This window comes from Gossypium hirsutum, chromosome A08 (assembly GCF_007990345.1).
Source record: "Gossypium hirsutum isolate 1008001.06 chromosome A08, Gossypium_hirsutum_v2.1, whole genome shotgun sequence".
NCBI lineage: Eukaryota > Viridiplantae > Streptophyta > Magnoliopsida > Malvales > Malvaceae > Gossypium > Gossypium hirsutum.
In genome coordinates, this window is record NC_053431.1 from 7,147,375 (window position 1) to 7,170,633 (window position 23,259).

At 33.0% G+C, this 23,259-nt stretch overlaps 2 protein-coding genes, 1 long non-coding RNA gene and 1 other non-coding gene across 5 annotated transcripts; 1 reads left to right on the top strand and 3 right to left on the bottom strand.

Annotated features, from left to right (window-relative positions):
• Window positions 1-7,512: 7,512 nt before the first annotated feature.
• On the bottom strand, window positions 7,513-9,570 carry LOC121204930 (glycine-rich cell wall structural protein-like). The gene is made up of 2 exons (XM_041075770.1): window positions 9,411-9,570; window positions 7,513-9,048 (listed from the first exon to the last, which is right to left on the bottom strand). Exons 1-2 carry the CDS (start codon window positions 9,508-9,510, stop codon window positions 7,649-7,651), a joined length of 1,500 nt encoding a protein of 499 aa, XP_040931704.1. The 5' UTR covers window positions 9,511-9,570; the 3' UTR covers window positions 7,513-7,648.
• Window positions 9,571-13,804: 4,234 nt separating this feature from the next.
• Window positions 13,805-15,785, bottom strand: LOC107950009 (eukaryotic translation initiation factor 1A). 2 transcript variants are annotated; one of them, XM_016884761.2, is made up of 3 exons: window positions 15,551-15,785; window positions 14,604-15,042; window positions 13,805-14,182 (listed from the first exon to the last, which is right to left on the bottom strand). In XM_016884761.2, exon 2 carries the CDS (start codon window positions 15,031-15,033, stop codon window positions 14,605-14,607), a length of 429 nt encoding a protein of 142 aa, XP_016740250.1. In that variant the 5' UTR covers window positions 15,034-15,042; window positions 15,551-15,785; the 3' UTR covers window positions 13,805-14,182; window position 14,604. The 2 variants fall into 2 exon arrangements, with proteins under 2 accessions (XP_016740250.1, XP_040931705.1); XM_041075771.1 differs by having other exon boundaries at window positions 13,805-14,310.
• Window positions 15,786-18,665: 2,880 nt separating this feature from the next.
• On the top strand, window positions 18,666-19,603 carry LOC121204931 (uncharacterized). The gene is made up of 2 exons (XR_005900071.1): window positions 18,666-18,867; window positions 19,319-19,603. It is a non-coding gene; the product is annotated as an uncharacterized lncRNA (long non-coding RNA).
• A 2,428-nt stretch (window positions 19,604-22,031) lies between these two features.
• LOC121205769 (small nucleolar RNA R71) lies at window positions 22,032-22,138 on the bottom strand. The gene has a single exon (XR_005900844.1). It is a non-coding gene; the product is annotated as a small nucleolar RNA R71 (small nucleolar RNA).
• Window positions 22,139-23,259: the final 1,121 nt, after the last annotated feature.

The following is a 23,259-nucleotide window of genomic DNA, read 5'->3' on the forward strand; positions in this document are numbered from 1 at the left end:
TTTCCAAGTAATCTTCCAATGCTCCTCTTGAGAGTTCCAAATATCCTCTTTCAAAGACTAATAGGCACTACAAACTGAGAAGACTCCTGATGCTGATCGGGCCCATATCACTCTATCCGAACCGGAATTGGGGTGTGGAGGGGGAATACTAGTAATCCTACTAATCACATTTTCATATACCCAGACACGAAATAGATCCAAGTTCTAACTTCCATCTCTCTAACACAACAATCCAAATCAAAGTTAACAAAAGATGGAATTTTTTAGATTAAAGGGCCCATAATTGGAATCCAAATGGTCTTTCCAATAACGAGCACTGGCACCATCTCCAATAGACCAAACTAAGTTCTCACGAAGAAGTGGCTATATCTTAGAAAGTGACCTCCATAAATGGGAGCACTGATTCCTACTAATAGAGTCTTGAAATTGTTCTTTCCAACCATACTTGGAACGGAGAACGCGAACCCAAAGCGCATTGTTTTTAGAAACAAGGCTAAAACCAATCTTCATAAGGAAGGATAAATTTTAGTCGTTCAAATGCCTGAAAGCAATTCTGCCCTGAGCCCGTGGTTGACATATAGAATCTCATCCTACTAAAGAAATTTTAGGATGACCATCTACACAACCCCAAATAAACTATCTAACCAATCTTTTAATATCAGCACAAACACCTTTCGGAATCATCAACGACTGCATAAAATAATTAGGGATGGAAAGAAATACTGCTTGAGCCAAGGTGATTCTTTCTGCTGAAGATAACTTTCTGGCATCCCAACTCTGCAATTTCTGCCTTACCTTATCAACAACAAAATTCAGAGTATTCTTGGTTACACTATCATGCAGAAGATGAACACCTAAATAAGTGCCAAGATTATAAGCTTCCTGGAATTCGAATAGCTGACTAATTTGATTATGGACATCAACTCTAGTATTCTTGGAAAATAAGATATTGCTCTTTTTAACACTAATTCTGTAACCCGAAATCTCACAAAACTAAGTAAGAATGCTATCCAATAACCGTGCTTGGTCAAGCTGAGCTTTACAAAAGATCACCAAGTCACCAACAAAGAATAAATGAGAAACTGCAGGTCCTGTGCGTGAAAGACGAATTGGAACCCATTACCGATTTTTATTTAACTCGAACAAGATGGCCCAACCATTCCATGCAGAGCATAAAGAGATACGGCGAAAGAGGACATCCCTGACGGATTCCTATAATCGGTTTGAACTTTTGAGTAGGTACGCCATTCCAAAGAATTTGCATAGAAGAGGCAGAAATAGCTGACATAATTACATTTCGTAAAAAGAGAAGGATCTCAGCCACAATCAATGAAGCGCTTATAAATTCCCAACTAACTCTGTCATAAGCTTTCTCCAAATCCAGTTTAATAGCCATCCACTTCATCCCCTTCCGATTGTACCGCATAGAATGAATGATTTCTTGTGCTAAAATAATGTTGTCAGAAATGTTTCGCCCAACTATGAATCCAGCTTGTTCTTGAGAGATCAGTTTAGGAAAAATCATCTTAAAATGATTTCCAATCACTTTCATCACCAACTTATAAAGAACAAAACACAAACTAATGGGCCAAAAATGACTGAAATCCTCAAGACTCTCTTTTTTAGCTATAAGCACAATCAACATATTATTCAAATTCGGCTCAATCGACCTACCAGCAAAGACATCTTTAACCCACTGGCACACATCATTCCCAAGGTTATCCCAATGACTTTGGAAGAAATAAGCATGGAAGCCATCACTTCCAAGAGCTTTCAATGGAGCCATATCGAACAACCCCCTTTTAATCTCCTCATAAGTGATAGCAGCCTCCAAAAAAGTAACCTCTAAAGGATTAAGACAAGGGAAGCCATCATTAGGAACATCCTTTAAGACAGGGGGAGCCTCACCATAGAGTCTTTCAAAGAATTTCCACCGCATTAAACTACAGGATGTCATGATTTGAACACCATTCCCCATTGTCAATATGTAAGGTTGTGATTCAGTTAAATTTCCTTCTCCTAACCGTACGACTGTAAAAAGAATTTGTATTATGATCCCCTAATTGAAGTCAATCGCATCGAGCCTTTTGTCTTCAAAGTAAGTCTTTATGGTCAAGAACTTTTTCCAACTCATGCTAAATTTCCAACTCCTTTTTAGCTAAATGAATAGAGGTAGAATGTTCTAAGGCATTTTGAATATTGTTGAGCGATCTCATGAGATTTCACTTGCGAGTACCCAAAAAGCCATACACATTCATGTTCTAAGCTTTAACAGAAAAAGTAAAATTATTTAAGGACTCAACCATATTACCTGCAAAGTTCCACTTTTCTCTGACAAAATTGGGGAAATCATTGTGCTCTGTCCATCCTACTAAAAATATGAAAGGTCTGCCTTTAGTTATACTAAGATCTGGCCTAGTAGATAATAAGAGAGGCCGATGGTCAGACTTAATGAAAGTGAGGTGATGTACTAAACACTGTGGAAAAATAGTTATCCAAGCATCATTTGCTAAAGCCCGATCTAGTCTGACAAAAGTACCACCTCGTTGCCAAGTGAAAGAAGGTCCACTATACCCCAAATCTTGCAACTCATAAGAATAAACAAAATTACCAAATCAATCACAACGCTTACCTATGGTAAATGGGCTCTTCTTATCTACAAGAGATAAAATGGCATTAAAATCCCCCTTAATTAACCTAGGAATAAATTGATTTGGGATTACAGATTTTAACTCTTCCCAAAGAAGCTTTCATTTTGACCTATCTGGACTGCCATACACAAAAGAATAAGAAAAAAATTATTGGGAATAAGATTATCAATACGTAAATAAATAAATTATGGATGATTTTGAATAATTTGAATTTGAATGAAATCCTTCCACCCCACCCAGATACCACATGAAAAACCAACGACTTCAATCTGATGTGAGTAATTAAATCCCAATTTCCCAATAATAACATTAGCCTTTTTACCACTCACTCTTGGTTCAACCAAGCAAACAATATCAGGTCTGTGCTCCTCATCGTATTCCAGAAAAGCTCGAATAAAATGCTAGCACACCCTTGACAATTCCATGTAAAAATTTTTAGATTTAACCCCATAATAAATTGATTTAATACTAAGAAAAGTAAAGTATAACAAACCCCAAATTAAAAAAAATACATAAAAAACAAAAGAACAGTTAAAAAAACCTTACTGTCCAGGGAGATTAACTCTCTCATTCAGCTCATCAGATTTAGTGAACATTTCAGAATCAAATTTGTCTTTGGAAAAAGCCAAAATGCTCTCTGCAAGTTGTTCCATTAATTCCTTTAGTGACACACGTTGAGATCCAGAGGTTTTGAAACGAGTGTTATTACCATGAAGAATTTTGTTTTGTTTTTTAGTAATTCCTCTGCCTTTGTTTCTAAATCCCTTTCCCGAACTGGAGAAAACCACCGGAGACAGACCCAGTGTGTTGTTCAAAGAAAGAGCACTGTTTTTGTTATTGGAATTTTTGCTTTCATTAAATACCACCACTGAATGCTTGCCGGAATCAAAACTTTCCACTTCCACTACCACTTCATTTCTGTCACGCCCATCAATTTTCGATTTTGCCTGAAAAGTTGAAACCTCGCATTCGATATAGAGACCCATTTCAGCGTTAGTTTCGCTTTGCAATCCTACCACCATAAGGGATTGACTACAACTACCAGCAGCAATAGAGCTATACTGGGCTATTAAATCTGGACCAAGCTAATCCAATAGACCCCGGGCCTAAATATCTAAACTATGCCTAAGGCCCAAACAATTGATCGACTCTTTAGCAACCTGTAAGTTTTCATTAATACTATTGAGAGTCAATCTAGACCCCACATTTGGCCCAAATTTCTTTTTAATAATCGAGCCAAGACCAATAATAGAGCCCACCTCCTTTAACTTGCCTTTGTTACTATTTTTTTTACTTAATTCTATTCTGTCGTTATGATGGGAAACAGATTTTTTCCTGAGAAAATTTCCATTTATAATTTCTTTCCCTTTAGAACGCCAAGAATCAGAAAAATTTCCCTTGTAAACATCTTTGTGCAAATCCCTATTATTTAGGATCCTAAAACGAGATCCTTCCTTTCACTCTCTTGATTACCTAATGAATTCAGCATATTTTCTCTAAATTTCTGCCTTGATTTCCTTTCTACGATCATCCACGGCCCATAATTTTCGTCATTCTTCTCTGAACCGTCGACGATCGTGTTTCGACTCTTCGATGTCATTTTTCTTTTCACCATTGAGACCAAAATTTCTAAAGGTACAAAAAGTTTTCCACATGACATACTTCCCACAATGAAAGCAAATTGTAGATAAATATTCATATTCCGCATTCTGTTTTTGACCATTGATCAAGATTTGGGAAACCAAAGGCTTTTCCAAGTCAACGTAAACTGCCATTCTAGCAAAGTGCCCCCTAGCTCTGCTATCAGTGTTCATATCTAACTTGATCACTTTTCCAACCATTTTCCTTATCTCTGTAATAATTTTATGGTTGTACAAGTAACTAGGTAAGCTAGGAAATCTGCTACACGCCATCACAACACTTGGTAAGCATGTGTGGAGTCAAAAGCTAACGTCCAAGGCTAAATAATCAAATATTGGCCAAAAATGGTCCAAGAACCTTCAGAAAAAGCCTTTTTACAATCCAACTTATTTTGAAATTTGACCAGAAAATATCCTTTTTTAATATCCATCATATGTAAAGGTACTGAGGGTCTCCACAAGTTATATATTTTATTCTATAAAACCAAAAATCCAATATTACAACCAAGAAATTTTAAAATCACGGTATTCTACATACCTTAAATGAGGATTTAGTGAATCCTATCCGAGAAAGTTATAGAAGGCACGCCATTCACAATTGATTTCTGAATGTCCCCATCCAATATATCAAGATCTTCTTTTCCTTCTGATCCATTAAAGGCATCATTTGATGATTGGCCGACGAGCTTATCTCTCCACGAGGTAGGTTGTTCCGAAGACAGATTGATCATCATGTCATTACTTGTATCACCATTTTCTGCTCTGAATCAAACCTTTTTAGAAATCAACTCCTCCGCAATGGATTTTTCAGAACCAGAATTTTCATAGAGAGAAGACATTTTTTTCTGTATTTTTTTATTTTAAAAATGATACTTTGAGATGAAAGTAAAGCTAAGCAAACTCTAAGAATAGAAAACTGTGTTGGTTGTAAAAGATGTAAAGTTGCTTGTCTAACAGATTTATTGAGCATTCGAGTTTATTTATGGTATGAAACAACTTGAAGTATGGATCTAGCTTATTGGTACGGTCCAGAAAACCTTATACTTTCCTTGGTAGTTTATGTCACCGAAGTTTAATTGTTATGCAATGGTTACTAATATTAATGATGTGTAATCATTTCAAATAAAAATTTTAGGTCAAATTGCATATCTAATCCCTATACTTTTTCTTTAAGCAGTTTTATTATTTTTCGTTGGGTAAAGTGCAAAAATAGTCACTAAACCACTGACATCATTCTATTTTGATAACTCAACCATTAATTTTTCTGATTTAATCATTAAACCTTTTGAAATTAAATATTTTAGTTACTTTCCTGTTAATTGCAGTTAGATGAATAATAGAAAACTAACGTGGTTTTTTAATTAATTTAATAACAAATTTAGCTCTCTAATATTTACACATTTTATTAATTCGATCCTAAATATAACAAATTTAATAAATTTAGTCTTCAACATTTACAAAATATTTAATTATTTATCTTCTAGAGTAAATTGGGAATGAAACGTTTGATTAAGTGGAAAGGCAATTATATGATGACTAAGAAGCTAGGTAGAGCAATTTCAAACTTGTCTTAGAAGGGTCAGGAGCTATTACAACAGAAGCTCAAACAGTCAAAAATGGCGTCAAAAGAGCATTACTTGTCAATGAAAATCAAGGTTCAGTGAATCCAATCAAAACCTTTCTTCTTCCTCCTCTTTGTTTTTCTTTTCAATGAACAGCAATCGACTTTAGTGCTCCAGCAGCAGCTGGTAATTATTTGAAAAGACGGGAACTTTGTAAACAATGAGAGCTGAATTTATTGAATTCTTAAAATTTTGAACTAAAATGAGAAATTTTGTAAACATCTAAGAGTTATTGTTGATTATTTTTTTATATATAGGATCAAATTAACCGAATGTATAAATATTATATGGCTAAAATTATTATTAGACATATAAAATGTTCATGTCAACTATTCGTCATTCATCTAACGATAACTATCATAAGAGTGATTGAAATATTTAATTTTAAAAAGTTTAGTGAGGAAATCGAAAAATTAATAATTAAGTGATTAAAATTAAATGGAATTAATAGGACAAAATAGCACAAAACCAAAAAAAAAAAAGGACTTGTTTTATAATGTACTTTTAGGAAAAGTATAGGGAGTAGATGTGTAACTTGACTTGAACTTTTTGTCTGAAATGGTTATTTAACATGTCATGTCTACTTATTGTTATATATTTAATAACTTAGTGATCAAAATGTTACATATCAATAACGTTAGTAACTTATTTCGTAACAAATTAAAATTTGTTAACCAGTGCATAATTTAAATCATATATAAATGTCTATTTCCAAATTTACTCTAACTCAAATTATGAGTACCAAAATAGTTATTAGTAATACCCTTGGTTTAGAAAAACTCTCTCTATGTCATAGGGTTAGTAAATTATCAACATTTCGTTACTCATCTAACAACAACTAATGAGAAAGTTTACCCACTAAATCAAAAAAATTAATAGTTCAGTGGCCAAAATAGAACAAAAACAATAGTTTAGTGACATTTTTATAGTTTACCCAAACATCTTTTATATTATATTTATTAGCTGTTTAAAATTTTATTTTTAATACTTTACCTAATAGAGTTAGTGTCGAGTTGACTTATTACACCAACTCAATTGCACACTTAAATAATAGTATAAATATAGTTATATTATATATTATTATAAAATCTCTTATTGAATTAGTGTCACACGTTAACCCAGCACCAAATCAATTTTAAAAAAAAATTAAAAATTTATTTTAAAAAATAACAAATATACCTATAATAATATTTTTTTTATCTAATTTTTATATAAAATCGATAAACAAATCAATTTAAATCACTACTTAAAATAAATTACTCTTTTTTTTAAAAAAAACCATATTCGTTTGAAAAATTACCATTCATTTCTATATTTTTTACATTATATTCTAAAATGGTTTTTTTTACATATTTTTCAGCTGTAAAATAATAATTAAAAAATTGTAAATATATAGTGTTTCTATTACAATTTATAAATAAACCCCCCTAATTTGGGCACCTAAAAAATGGTTAAACTTTTATCACTATAATTTTTAATTACTATATTTGCAATTATTTTCCTTTTCATACAGATTAAAAATTGAGAAGTGAATGATAAGAAAGTTTAGAGAACTCTTTTTTGGTTTTTGAGTATCATCAATTTATCACAATTAATATATAAGAGAAAACTTGAAAGGAACTTATATTAAATTAAAGGTAGTACATTATACATATTATTTTATTACAAGGTAAAACCTTTCTTCAGATATATAAATTTTTTTATATATTTATATTTTTTCTTCATGTAAATTTTATCATGGATTAACTTCATTATATGCATTGCCGCCAGGGCTGCCACGACGACCACCATTATATTTGTCATTACCACCACCTTGTCCTCCATCATATCCACTATTGTCATGTCCTCCACTACCACCACTACTGTCGCCTTGTCCTCCACCATGTCCGCCACTACCACCTTGTCCGCCACCATATCCACCACTACCGCCATGTCCTCCGCCACTGCCACCACTACCGCCTTTTCCTCCACCATGCCCTCCACTACTGCCACCACTACCACCGTGTCCTCCACTGCCGCCACCACTACCGCCTTGTCCTCCACCATGTCCACCACTACCACCACTTTGTCCTCCACTATATCCACCACTGCCACCACCGCCGTGTCCTCTGCTGCCGCCACCACTACCTCCCTGTTCTCCACCATGTCCACCACTGCCTCTACCACTACCGCCATGTCCTCCGCCACCGCCATCACTGCCTCCTTTTCCTCCACCATGCCCTCCACTACCGCCACCACTACCACCATGTCCTCTACTGCCACCACCACTACCACCTTGTCCTCCACCATGTCCACCACTACCACTACCTTGCCCTCCACCATATTCACCACTGCCACTACCTCCTTGTCCACCACTACCGCCATGTCCTCCGCCACCACCACCACTACCACCTTTTCCTCCACCATGCCCGCCACTACTACCGCCATGTCCTCCACTGCCGCCACCACTACCTCCGTGTCCTCCACCACTACCACCACTACCACCACCCTGTCTTCCACCATATCCACCACCACCACTGCCGCCATGTCCTCCCTCGCCGCCACCAGTACCTCCCTGTCCTCCACCATGCCCACCACTGCCTCCACCACTGCCTCCCTGTCCTCTGCCACCACCACTACTGCTTCCTTGTCCTCCACCATGCCCACCACTACCTCCACCACTACCGCCATGTCCTCCGCCACCACCAGCACTGCCTCCCTGCCCTCCACTATGTCTACCACTACCGCCACCGCTACCACCATGACCTCCGTTGCCACCACCACTACCTCCTTGTCCTCCACCATGCCCGCCACTACCGCCACCACCACTACCACCACCATGTCCTCCACTGCCACCATGTCCTCCGCCACCACCACCACTACCGCCTTGTCTTCCACCATGTCCACCACTACCACCACCACTACCGCCGTGTCCTCCGCCTCCACCACCACTACCACCACCACTACCGCCGTGTCCTCCTCTATGTCCACCACTACCACCGCCACTACTGCCGTTTCCTCCGCTTCCACCACCACTATCACCTTGTCCTCCACCATGTCCACCACTACCGCCTTGTCCTCCACCATGTCCTTCATTACTATTTCCTAGGTCCTTCACCTCGTTTGGCTGGTGATTGAACTGCTCAGCCACTATCTCTGCAACAACACGTTCCATTAACATTGCTGATTATTAACCGTAGAAAGCCATATGCTACTAAAACAATCAACGAATCATTAGATCAAAATCAATGTTTCCGGATTTTATTACTTACTCAGGGTAGTCGCCTACCCTTAAAGCTGCAACACCCACAAAAATATCGGCTATAACAACGGTATTTGCACTCATAAATTGCTGTAAATACCATTACTACACTAGAACTCGATACTCACACTTGATGTTCTAAAAGTATATAATTCTGAATATAATCAATGAACAAGATGATGAGCCATCGTTCACTGCGAATATATAACATTATACAGTCGCATCTCAGTATATTAAATAACAGACAGACAGTAACCTTTAGTGGTTTCATCTTTGGATACTTCAGCTACTGCAGGCGAGGAGATGAAAAAAAGTGCGAAGAAAAGAGCTAGGAAAATAAACAGCTTGAAATTCATATTTTTATTTCTCACAAAATTTAACAAGTCCTAGTAGGTATAACTTTGAGCTTTGGGTTGAGGACTATTTATAGTGCAAGGAATTTATATTTACCTGCAAATAATAATAAATATGATATATCACCGAACCGCATACATGCTGAGTAAACAAACAAAACAAGGCTCCATAAAAAAAGCGGTGGCCACTCGGCAATGTAAGGCTTAAGTTGAAATTTTTGAGATTCTGATATAATATATTTGAGTAGGAAGTAAAGGCATGTGGAGTGAAAGAGGTGAGGTCCAAGGAGCTTAGAACAAGTTTCACAATGCCCCCCAATTTACTAGTCCCACTCTTTAATTTTGTTTGTACTGTTTAGGTCAACTTGGTTTTCCCAATGTCTGATCTCAGCAAATTGGAAGTATGAGGAACAACTCCTGTGTTGTTATGTCTTTGCGCCACATCGCATGCAACTCGTAATTTAGAAATTTACTCTTTATTTCCTTTCAGCATTTTGTTATCAAAAACTTTACTTCCTCCATATAATGCTACTTTTCAGTTTTCACACACTGATACCATTCACATTTAATTAAATATTGAATTTGTTTTTCACCAAAAAAATATATATATTAAATTTTGTGTAAAAGACACATGTTTAAATATTTGAGACGATAATGTTGAGACAGAATGTCATGAGCTTCGAATATGAACCGTAAAATTAACATAGAAAAATACTATAATGGGAATAAAGATGGCAACATGGCAGGTTTTCTTTTGCCACTTATTGAGGGGGTTATCTCTCTTTCAAGATAAGTCTTCAAAGTGTCGTCTATTGAGTAGCCAATTAGACCCTCAAATAGTGAATGTATTGGGCTTTCAACACTACCAAGGCACTCTTTAACATCGTGAACTCATTGGGCTCTCCTTGGAGTCAGGAGACAAAATTCTGGGCTAAAATCAGTATAGACAGCTTGGGCATAATACCTCTACTATTTCAAGGATCAACTGCTCAACGAACTATATTTCGAAAATTTCTCCCGAAAGAGAGCCGACTCCCCTCAACAGTACCTAATCTCTATATGATATACTCCTAATATAGTTTCACCTTGACCTAACCTGAAATTACGTATTAATTTACTTACTCGACTAATAGATTACAAATTTTTTTTTGGCTTATATACTAAAAAGGCCCTTAAACTACTACACTTTATTTAAACAAACCCTTAAACTATTCTAGTAATTAAATAAACCCTTAACTTATGAGTTTTACCCATAAATTATTTTAATATTAAAAAAATATTTTAAATTTCATGCTCTTATCAGAATTTTTGTTTATGCAATAGAAATTATATACACTTTAACATCAAAATAAAATTTAAACGAATAATTAAAATTTTGAAAAGATTATTTAACTGTACCATATATATAAACACTTTCAAAATATTTAAAATATTATTTTACTTTTACTTTCAAAAAATATTATTTTATTTTTATCAATTAACTATTTTCATTAAATTTACATCAATATTAAATCAGTTTAAATTAAAATTTTATTTTAATATTAAAATGAAGGCATAGATAAAAATCATAATTAGGACTTTATTTAACTGTAAAAATAATATAAAGGCTTGTTTTAACAATGCACAGTAATTTAAGAGGTTATTTTAATATATTAGCCTTTTATTTTTCTATATTTGCTATCAAAATAGAATGATAATTTTTATCTTTATTAACTTTTAATTGTTTTTTAGATATAATTATTGTTAAAATAGTTGATTGAGTCTTAGTTCTATTAGTATGGGTATTGTTATCAATACAGGAGTATGTGAGTTCGAATGCGTTGAAGCGCATCATCCTTTTATTTATGGGTTAGGGAGGGGTTAAAGGTAATTCTAGATATTGTGTATATCCGAGTAGATATGATCAGAACCTATAAGATTATTCAAAAAAATTATTGTTAGAACAAATATTAGTATAAATTTTATTATCATGTATCTTAAATATAACAGTTCGAATAAAGGAATTGAACCAATTGACTTGGAAACTGCTTAAAATTGGTAAAAAATTAAAAATCGAGACAAAAATTGATAGCTGAATAGGTTGAACCGGTTTAATATTCGTTAATTTTTTAAAAATTTTATGATATTTTAATTAATTAACTAATTAATTTTGGTCCAACGATCGAACTAGTTGAATCGAGAACATGTGGTCTGACTTATTCAACCACTAGTCCAATTATTAAAACATTGAATATGACACTATGAGATTTTGGCAATTAAAACATTGAATATGACACTATGAGATTTTGGCAATCTCGAAGTGCCGCATCGTCAAACTTTTATATTTTTTTCAAGATTAAGGATTAAAATGGATCTAGTTATCAAGTTCAAGTGTACCAAAGTGAACTTAATTACCAAGTTCAAAAGCCATAACTTATATAAATCCCAAAAAACTTGACAAATCGAGCCAAGTCAAAACATGTCAAGTTTGCTGATTGAGTTTTAGCTAAGTTGGCGTCAGCATTGTTGCCAGTGCGCTGAAATGCATTATCATCTTATTTAAGGGTTGATGAGAGTTTAGGCATTGTATCAAAAAAGAAACCTCCAATTTTACTATTTTCTATATAATTAGATTTTCAAGATTTTTAATTTATTTGGTATTTAATCTTTAAATCGATAATTTTTTTATGGGAGAATCTCTATATCTATATATAAAAGGAAGATACATGACACCTGTGGCACACGCATCATGCTCTTTTTCTTTTCCATTTGTTTATTTTATAAAAATGGTTAAATTTTCGTCTGGTCTTTTTATTATCTTTAAATTTAAGATTTAATCTTTATATTTAAATTTATAATATAATTAGATTTTTATATTTTTATATTATTATAAATTATTTCAAATAGTTAATATCATTAACTTTTCAATTAAAATGTTATGTTGTTATATCTAATTTGAAAACGTATTTTTAAATCTAAAAAATACAAGGATTAAATTATTGAAAATAAAAGTAGGACTAAATTCCAAGTTTATAATGTGTAGAGAATTAGAGTAATGATTGTTTGAACAGGTCCGGATTAGCCGGTCGACCCGAGTACTAGTTCAGAAAGAGGCATCAAACCGATTGACTTTCAAACTGATACAAACTAGTTGAACTAGGCTAAAAGATCGATTAAACAGATTTTTTTTATTTCTATGGTTTTTAATGATTTATTTAGTTCAACCTTACGAACAATTATCTTGACTTGTTTAACCATCGATTTGGTTCTAAAAAACTTGCTTAAAATATATTTTAACTTTTAATTTTTTTACTCTATAATTTAATACAAACAAATAATTAACCCAATACAAAATGTAAATAGACCAGACTAGTAACTCCATATAAAAGGAAGGTCCAAACACTGACACATGGGTTTACTATTTTTTTTTCATTATAAATAAATGATTAAATTTCAATTTGACTCATTTATTATGTTTAAATTTTAAATTTAATCATTATACTTTAATTTTTAACATAATTTGGTCTCTAAATTTTTATAATGTTATTAATTAATTTAAATAACTAATATCGTTAACTTTCGGTTAAAATGTTACTAGGTTATATTTAATATGAAAGCAGGATTTAAATTAGAGGTATTAAATTCTTAAAAATAAAAGTAGAGAGACTAAATTTCAAATATACGAAGTGTATAGAAACTCAGAGCTATAGTTGTTTAAACTAGACCAGAAATTGACAATGGTACGGTCCAGAGAGAGGCATCGAAGTGTTTTGCTCGCTAACTGGTACAAGCTAAAAAACTAATTTAATCTTTTTTAATGATTTATTTAATCGAACAATAAGATTCAATGGCCTGTCCAGTTCGACCACTGATTTAGTCTTGAAAATCTTATTCAGAGTATATTTTAATCTTTAAATTTTTACCCTATAATTTGACACAAATAAATAATCAATCCTACACGAAGTTTGATTCAACATACTAGTTATCTTTTAATGGTATGGTTTATTTTAAAAAGAAATAAATATTCTTATATCGAATATATTCTGTACTTGCTCAATCAAATATTAATATATTAACGCTATTTTTTTATAGCATATTTATTGAGTGAGTTTTTTTATTCTAAATATCACATCAATAAATATAATAAAATAATTTTAACAATTTTTGAAAATAAAATTAAATGAACTAAAAATTAAAAATACTTAAAAGAAATTTTAATCTGTTAAAAAATAGTAAGTATATATTAAACTAATCTAGAAGTTTTTTATTTTGGGTACATTTGCAAAAACACAAATTTATAGCAGGTGAAGCTAATAAAGACTTTGGAAGCAGAAGCTGTACATTGTTTTAGGGCAGTTTAACATTGTTTCTTAAAAACATTTTTGAAACAAAAAAATAATCTTGCTTACTTCTAAGAAATAATGCTAAACAGACCTTAATCTCTTTCTTGAGTTTCCAATTGTCTATGTTGTGTTGTTGAATGGAGATCGATTGAAGGAGGTGCTGGATATCTCAATTGGATGGAATTTCCATCCTGCAATGGTTTGACCAATGTTGAGAATTCTTGGAATTCGAGGTTAGGGTGCTGGTGGAGGATCAAGGTCGAAAGAGTGAAGAATAGACTGATAGAAGTCATTGATTCTTATGAGAGCACCCATCAGCCTGGCATTGAAGGAAAAGGTGCTCAGCTGTTTCACTGTGATAGACACAAAACGGGCAAGAGTTATCATTCAAAGACAGTCGTAGATGCCAGAGATTCTTCCAGGCATTTTGCAGATTAACCGTTGTACTTGTCTGACAGGGATGGTGATAGACATTTTTAACCTAGAAAATACCCTTATGTTTACATCTAACAAAAACACGACAAAATGCTGACAATAAGCTTACACTATCGCCATGAAAATTAAATTTGAGAATTCAAACACACTTTCAGTTTCAATGAAATTAACAACATACACATCTAACAATGTCACCTTCACCATTTATAGAATGTCTAACTTATGACTTATGGCAGGTATCTCACTTACTGTAGTCATATATCTCCACAGCATCCAGTATATCTCTCTGTTTCTAACAGTTTAAACACAAGGCTTCAAGCATGACCCCATTATAGTTACCTTAGATTTTATCTATATCTTCATCTTCGAACTCGACATAATCATCTACACCGCCTTCGTCTTCCTCATCAACAATGCCTTCATTGAGACGGGTGTTCTCCGGAAGCTCACCATAGGCCTTCAATAGCCTTGCTTCGTCAGGCATGTACTTAAGGATCACATCGGCCTTGTCATCTTGATAGTCGCGAAGGCCGACAAGAATTATATCACCAGCAGCAATCCATACCTTCTTATGCATCTTCCCGCGGATGTGGCAAAGGCGTTTAGTACCATCGATGCACATTGCTTCACACCTGCCGTTGCCGAGCATACGAAGCACTTGGGCATACTCTTGCCCGTCTTCCTTGAAGACAAGCTCACGCTTCTCATCGTCTGCTTCGTTCTTTCCTCTCTTTCTGTTCTTTCCTCCTTTTCCCTTGTTCTTCGGCATGGTTTCTCACTGTTTTTTTTTTTGAATAAGAAACAAACAACACAATTCAGCAATCACCAAAGAAGCTAAAGTTTGACATGTATTTTAACACAACATAGACAAATGTATAGATAAAACAGACATAAAACCCTAAACAAACTGGAAATTCCAAAATTCCCATTTCATAATAAAAATTTCTAGTGCTGTTGATAATAAAATTTGTGTAAAAGTTACTTCTTTTATTTAATAGGCAAAAGAACAGTTCAAATTTAAATCAAATATAATTAAAAGAAAAAAAAAAGAAAAAAGAAATTAGGAAAATAATTCAAGTATATATGAACTTAAACAAAAAAGAAAAAAGAAAAACAGAAACGGGGTAGGAATCATGCTTGAATTAAGTATTATATGATGAATAAAACAGAAGCTCAATCAATCATCAGAACATAACGCTAAAAAAGTTAAAATTTAGGGGAAGGGAAATAAAATGGAGAATTTCATCAAGATCAATTTAGGGTATTAGTTAGAAGCAACTAATTACCAGAAAATTGAAGCCAAAGATAAGCGAGAAACGAATCAAAGATGGTGAAAAGAAAATTCAAAAAGAACTTTCGCGCTGGTGGTGCTGAGTAAAGAGGTGAAGACAAGAGGCAAAGAAGAAGAAGAAGAAGAAGCGAATTCGAAACCGGACTCTCCGCTCACTCCCCCAACCCTAAGCTTAGCTGAGGACAGTCTCACGACGAACCAACGTTTGGGTTTTAATTTTGATTTGGGCTGATCCGAGTTTATCAAACCCTGTCTAATCTAATAATAAACCCAAACGGTTGGCAATAAATTGTGGGCTCAAGAATCGGTCTTCCATATTAAATGGCTACTGAATTTAAAGGCTCAACAATGGAGTGCACCAAGGGAGAGTGAAGCAGTAATTTGAGCGTGAAGTGGAATATTAGCTTTCGAGTATTTTATTCATTCTTGAAAATTTAATTTATAATTGTTGATGCTGTGATCAAATAAAGTGAAATTTAGGTCCCGTTTATTTGTCACTAAAATATTTTTTGAAAAATAATTTCTGGAAAATGATTTTATTTTTTTGGAAATGATTTACTTTTCTGATGTTTGGATGAATCTGTGTAAAATATTTTCTGTTATTTGGTAGATTTCTTAAAAATATTTTTCGGAAAAGCTATTTTTACATATATTAATAAATTTATATATATTAATATATTTATATTTTAAATTATTTTTACATATATTGTAATGATTTATGTCGAAACCCTTTTTATTTTGAAAATAATGGGGATCGACTTTTTTAAAACAGAAATGTAGAGTCTCCACCAATCTATTGGTTTAGGTGTGATTGGGCTACCTACTAAAATGTTTTGTTCCATTGAAAATAATTTTGGTTTATAAAATCAAAAATCAAATGGGTTCGGGAGTCGGTTACGCATTAAGAATGGTGAGCACCCTCATTACGCCCAAAAAATTGGTACCATATTGACTCGATGCTATCCTTATATCAAAATTTTTCAAGGGAAAAAAAAACTTTCAGAGCATGGTTCTTCAAAATGTGTAAATAATTTAAGTTAACTGTCAAAAGTCTCTCGTCTCAAATATATGCAGTATCATACTCAACACGATTGGATACGATCTTTTATACCTTTAAAAATACGATTGATTTTTGACTTTTGAAAACTTGTACACTAAAATTATAAAAGGTTATCCAAATATTTAACTCACCGAAAAAAATCATACCCAGCACGATTGAGCACGATTTTTCGAATTCCCAAATATTGGATATTGCCTTATTTCAAAATTTTTGAATAATAAGGAAAATTGAAAATTCGCTCAAACACGTTTATTTGTTTTAAAAAAGGTAGAACACTTAATGTATTGTATCGAAACATTTACATAGAAAAGGATCAATGAACAGGAAATAATATGATACAATAAGCCACAATTTAATAAATCCAACAATTATGTACAACGATTCTAAGTAAAATATAACCAAATTCTTAATCATGAACGGAGAACAATTGATAAAACAGTGACTAAATAATATACCACAACAATAAATGTAAAACGACCCACAAAACATGTACAAAATAAAGCGGAAATTAGCAAAGGATGTAGTATAAGACAATTTTATAATAATTACGAATTAATGAACATATAATATACATACTATATGAGTAGATTAATTTACATAAAAACTAGGAATATATAATTATTGAAATAAAACATTTGAATCAAATAATATGCAAAATATTAAACACAAATTCATTTAAAAAATGACAATATGCATGATAACTTAAATAATATATAAAACATAAAAGAATAACAAAATACATAATAAGATATAATGTATATATAAATAAATTTGGGAATAATTATTTGAAAAAATAGCATGATAATAATGTATGAAAAATTAAGTACATATATAAATTATACATGTGACAAATTTTAAAAATATAATCATATACACAAAAGGTAAAAAAACTACATTTATAAAATACATAAATTTAGTGATGTATATTTATAAAACTATATCTATGAAGGGAATTTTGAAACAAACGATATATAACATAATTTTACATGTAAAAAATTGATTTGGATTGATGGTACATATAAATAATACATACATAAGGATAATAAAATATGAAAATATATACAATAAGTAATTTGTACAATTTAAAATATGGTCCTTAAAAGAAATATATTATACACATAAATAACTTTAAAGGAAGATATATACATAGAAAAATATTTACATAAAGTTTTATGAAATTAATAACATGTACTATAGTAAAAATAATTTAATATGGGCAATGTATATATAAAGAAATTTTAAAAATAATTGTATGTCAAATATCATTGAATTAAAATATAAATTATAAGATTAACCTAATTTTATCATGGATTATATACGTAATAAATTTAAAAACACAATTATATACAAGTTCATTAAAAACTATATGTATAAAAAATATGACTTTAATAATGCATGTAAGTACTAGATATATGCTTAATAACAATTTAAATGATACATAAAATAGATGACTTTCTCAAAAATATATATATATATAAACATTAAAGTATATGAATAAATTCAAAAGAAATTATAAAATAACATAAAATTAATAGCATACTTAAATTAAAATGAATTTTATTACAAATAATACACTAATTATTAAAATGATAGAATAAACGAGAAAAGATTATAATAATTTTCTTAAAATAACATTCAATTATCAAAGCAACGTGAAATATTGCAACCAACAATCAAACATGTAAAAGAAAATGTATGTGCATTAAAATAAAAAAAATAAGACTTAATTAAAAAAATTGAAGCAAGAAGAACAATTTACAAATAAAATAATTGCAAAATAGGATCGATGTGCCATGCGCACAAATGTGCAGGGACTGAAATTGGAAATATCCCGCGCCACAACGCTGCACTGAACTGCGGACCAAAGTGAAAAGGCACACAAATTATAAGGCCAAATTTAAAAAAACAAGGTAAGCAAATAGGGCGCAAATTGAAGGCTTCGCGCGAAGGGAAGGATTTGTCGCGCAAATTCCCTATTTTAGAATGGAAATGCGCAGATCCGGCCTGCTAAATGGGTTAACGCGCGGACCTTTCCCATTATAAATGGCACTGTTTTATTAACAGGTTTTCAAAACCTTTCTTTTCCTATTCCCTTTTCCAAACGCAGCCATCATTTTGGCCAGAAATCATAGCCCTAAAATTGATTTGTTAGGGCTCATTCCAGCGACCTCCAAATCCATCATTTTCTTTGGTGATCGGTGGTGCACCAACGCCGCCCAGAAGCCGTCAAAGGCCCTGCTCAAGGAGAACAGGTAAAACATTCTATTTTTCCTTTCTTAAAAAAAAATAAAACTCTTAGTGACACCCCTGGATCCCCCTTTCAACTTTGATTTCAACGAAGTGAACAGAGGTCAAGGGCTGATTCACAAGGTAAGACTTGCCTTTCTCTCTTCTTTGTTTTGAAACGCAGATAATGCAAACAATGGCAGGCAAATAAATGAAAATAACAGGAAAAAAAAATTAAAAAGACTAAGGAAAATCACCTTTCCAGAAATTGTTTTTTTTTTTGAATATGCGTATAGTGTATGAGTGTATGCTTACAGTGTGCGTAAGTTTTTTGCAGGTACATTCGTTGGCTTTTATAGCCAGATTTACAGAGTAAAATCAAAAAAATAAAATTACATTTTCTTGCTGTCAATCGCTGTAACTTCTGTTAGCCTCTTTCTCGTGCCTTCCTTTGCTGTTTATTTTTCTTTCTTGTAGGTTCCGTTGACGTGAATGTACGGAGGCGCACCTGGGATGTACGGAAGCAGACGTGCGTGAGAATCCCTCGTGGGAAGCCGACCCTTTAGTTTATTCCAGAAGATTCTGGCATTCTCAGGCTGCTAAAATTATTTTTGGGTGTATTGGGCCTCGGGTTTGAGCTATTAGGTTTGAGGATTTATTCAATTGGCTCATGAGTTATTGGACTTTTATTGTATTGTTTTTCATTTTAGTTTTGGGTTTTGTAAATGGACTTTGGCGCTATGAACAATTTGGTCTTTCATTTATTTTTGTTTGGTTTTATAAATATATTTTTTTTTGGTTTTTTTTGTTTTTTATGGGCCCGGGCAAAATGGGCCTATTACAATTTATTTATAAATAAATAATCAAATTAAATATAATAATACTCAATTATTAAGTTAGAATATTAACCGTTATAAATTGAAAACAACCAAAATCAAATAAATTATTTGTAATTGTGTTATAAAAAAATAAAACAATGATTGAATAATTATAAATTAGCTTCCAAACCACAATTAATACTAGAAATTAATAATATTATCCAAATGCATAATTAGTAGTACATCACATGATAACAACAACATTGTCCAAGTGCATAACTAATATTACACCGCATTAAAAGTATCAATATCTTCAACCTTAAGAAAATTTTTGAAGTCAAATTTTTCTATGTTTCTTACTTTTAACTGAAAAAGCTTTGGCATCTGATAAACTAAAAATGTAACATATTTTAATTCCATGCTTGGCATATTTTTGGATAATTAATGATGTAAATTAGTAGATTTGATGCTCATAATCCCTTAAATTCATGTTTCTATACTTAGGAGAGCATTTGGGAGCAAAAGGAGCGAAAAAGGGGACAAAATCGGAGTTTTCAGGATCCACACTGGCAGGCCACACGCCCATGTAATCCACACGGGCAGGCCACAAGCCCATATTGCAGCCCGTGTCGATATCACTCCCTGTTTCCCAAACACGCAAAAAAAGTCAATTTTTAGGGTTTCTAAGCATTCAAAAGTCTATAAATACATACTAGAAAAAGATCTAATGGGACACGCAGAGTAGAATGCAGAAATTACTCGAAGGAAGCCTTTAGAATCATCTCAGAAGTAGATCCACTTTAAGATTGAAGATCTCCATTCAAATTTCTCTCAAAGTTTATTTGGGTTTTTTATGTTTTGTTGTTTTTCTAAATTTGAGATGTCTTCTTTTTACATTATGAACTAAATTCCCTAGATACCTAGGGAAGATGAAACCTAAGACGGATCTTATTATTTAATGTTCTGAATTTAATAATAAACACTTGTTCTTGTTCTTAATTATGTATTCTTAATTCTTATTTTAATATTTTCAGGATATTAATTCAAGTTGATGTGCTTATTCAGTGGAGCAAAAGTCCCTGTTTAGGAGTAGATCTATCATAATTAAGCGGAGTTGCATGCAACCCTAGAAATAATGCGACATAAATCTGCCAGATTAGAGTCAAATCTAATAAGGGAATCCATAGATCGAGTTAATGCGACAATAGGGGTTTTAATTAGAAAGAGATTTCAATTAATTAACCTAGAGTCAGCTGTTCTTAGTCTCGAAAAAGATATTAACATAATTTAGGGATTTCTACGGATCAAGACAAGTGAATAAATCATTTGATTCAGAATCGGAATAATAAGTGCAGTCTAGGTGGATTCTTACTTGGGGATTGCCTTTATCTTTGGTTTATTCGATTATTTTCTTCACTCTCTGTCGCGTTCATTAGTTAATTAGTTTAGTCAATTTTTAGATTAAAATAAATTCCTTTTATTTTAGGTTAAATAATAGAAAGATAGTTAATACTAGTACTTTTAGTCCTTGTGGATGTGATATTCTGGACTCACCATAGCTATACTACTATTTGATAGGTGCACTTGCCTTAGTCGTGATCGTAGTCTAGTTTAGTGATTCATAAAATGATCATCAAGTTTTTTGGCGCCGTTGCCAAGGACTAAGATATTAGGAATGCTTGATTTTTATTAATTTAGCCATTTTTATTTTATTTCATTTTATTTTTGTTTTAGTTTTATTTTTAATTACTAATTTTTTTTCTTTTGTTTGCTTCTGGCAGTTTCTTGTAGTTTATGACTAGAAGAAATCCATCAGGACCTTTACTTTTTGATAGTGAATTGAAAGCACAGCTCGCAGAAATCGTAAATAAATAAGGCGGAGTCTACAGTATACAGAGGAATAGCACGAGGACGATACCAATATTACCGAGAAGATGGCTGAAAATCAGAATAATCCGTTACCTCCTGTAGTTGCCGCTAATCTTGTAAATCAGAATCCTGCTCCTCATACTATGTATGATTATGTTAAGCCCACTCTCACTAGGGCTGAATCGAGTATTGTTAGACCTGTCATTGCTGCAAATAATTTTGAATTGAAACCTAACACTATACAAATGATTCAACAGTTTGTTCAGTTTGATGGTTTGCAAGATGAAGACCCAAATACTCATTTGGCCAATTTCTTAGAGTTTTGTGATACTTTCAAGATAAATGGCGTTTCTGACGATGCCATTCACCTACGATTATTCCCTTTCTCGTTGAGAAATAAGGCTAAGCAGTGGTTGAACTCCTTACCACGAGGGTCCATCACTACTTAGGATCAAATGACCGAGAAGTTTTTATTTAAATACTTTCCACCAGCTAAGACAACTAAGTTGAGGAACGATATCTCGTCCTTCGTGCAAATGGATTTAGAGACTTTATATGATGCATGGGAGAGGTATAAAGACTTATTGAGAAGGTGCCCTCACCATGGGTTACCTCTATGGTTACAGGTTCAGACTCTTCATAATGGTTTGAACCCTTTAACTAGGCAGATGATCGATGCAGCTGCTGGTGGTACCATAAATAATAAAACACCTGAGGAAGCTTATGAGTTCATAGAGGAGATATCACTGAATAACTATCAGTGGCAAGTCATCAGGACAAAGCCTAATAAAGCAGCCGGTGTTTTCGACCTCGACGTGGTCACCATGTTATCAAACCAGGTAGAGCTCTTAAATAAAAATATTAATGGTTTATGTGTTTCTACGTAGGTACATCCGGAAATGCAGTGCGATGCAAATGGAAGAGGAATGAACAACATAGAATATCCATCCTACAACCGTAGCATACAGAACGAACAGATCCACTATATGGGTAATAATTCTAGACCTTAGAATAATCTATATAGTAACACTTATAATGCTAGTTGGAGGAACCATCCCAATTTCCCGTGGGGTGGTCAAGGATATCAAAAATCGCAACCCCTTCCAGGCTTCCAACAACCACCTTACCAGTAGAAAAAGAAGTCAAACCTTGAGGAGATGCTAACAAAATTCATCTCGGTTCAAGGGCTCAAAAATTAAATTGGTCAACTTCCTAAGATGATTTCAGTATGACCACAAGGTAGCTTACCGAGAAATATCGAAACTAACCTAAGGGAGCAACTTCATGTGATTACTGTTCGAGATGAAGAAGGGTTAGTTGAAGATGAACCAAAATCGAGACAAGAAGATATTGTAGGTAAAGGTAAGGTTGAGGTGAGCCACAACGAGCAAAAACAGGTCATTAAGGAATATAAACCTCATGTTCCATGTCCAAATGCGACAAGCAAAGACCACGCAAATGAACAATTTGGTAAATTCCTTAAACTATTGAAAAAATTACATATTAACTTATCGTTTATTGAAGCTCTTTCGCAGATGCCAATATCGTTAAATTTTTAAAAGAGCTTTTAGCAAATAAGCGGAAGTTAGATGATTCGTCGCACGTGCACTGGAGCTAAATGTAGTATGCTCAGCCATTTTGCAGAATAAACTACCCAAAAAATTGAAAGATCCAGGGAGTTTTACTATTCCTTATTTAATTGGTAGTTTAAGTGTTAATAATGTTTTGGCT

What these genes read in the sequence shown, in the direction of transcription:
- LOC121204930 (XM_041075770.1), bottom strand. Translation starts at nt 9,510, where the DNA reads ATGAATTTCAAGCTGTTTATTTTCCTAGCTCTTTTCTTCGCACTTTTT. An exon ending in CAAAGATGAAACCACTAAAG is followed by an intron (nt 9,049 to 9,410) that starts GTTACTGTCTGT and finishes GTGTTGTTGCAG; the next exon opens with AGATAGTGGCTGAGCAGTTC.
- LOC107950009 (XM_016884761.2), bottom strand. Translation starts at nt 15,033, where the DNA reads ATGCCGAAGAACAAGGGAAAAGGAGGAAAGAACAGAAAGAGAGGAAAG.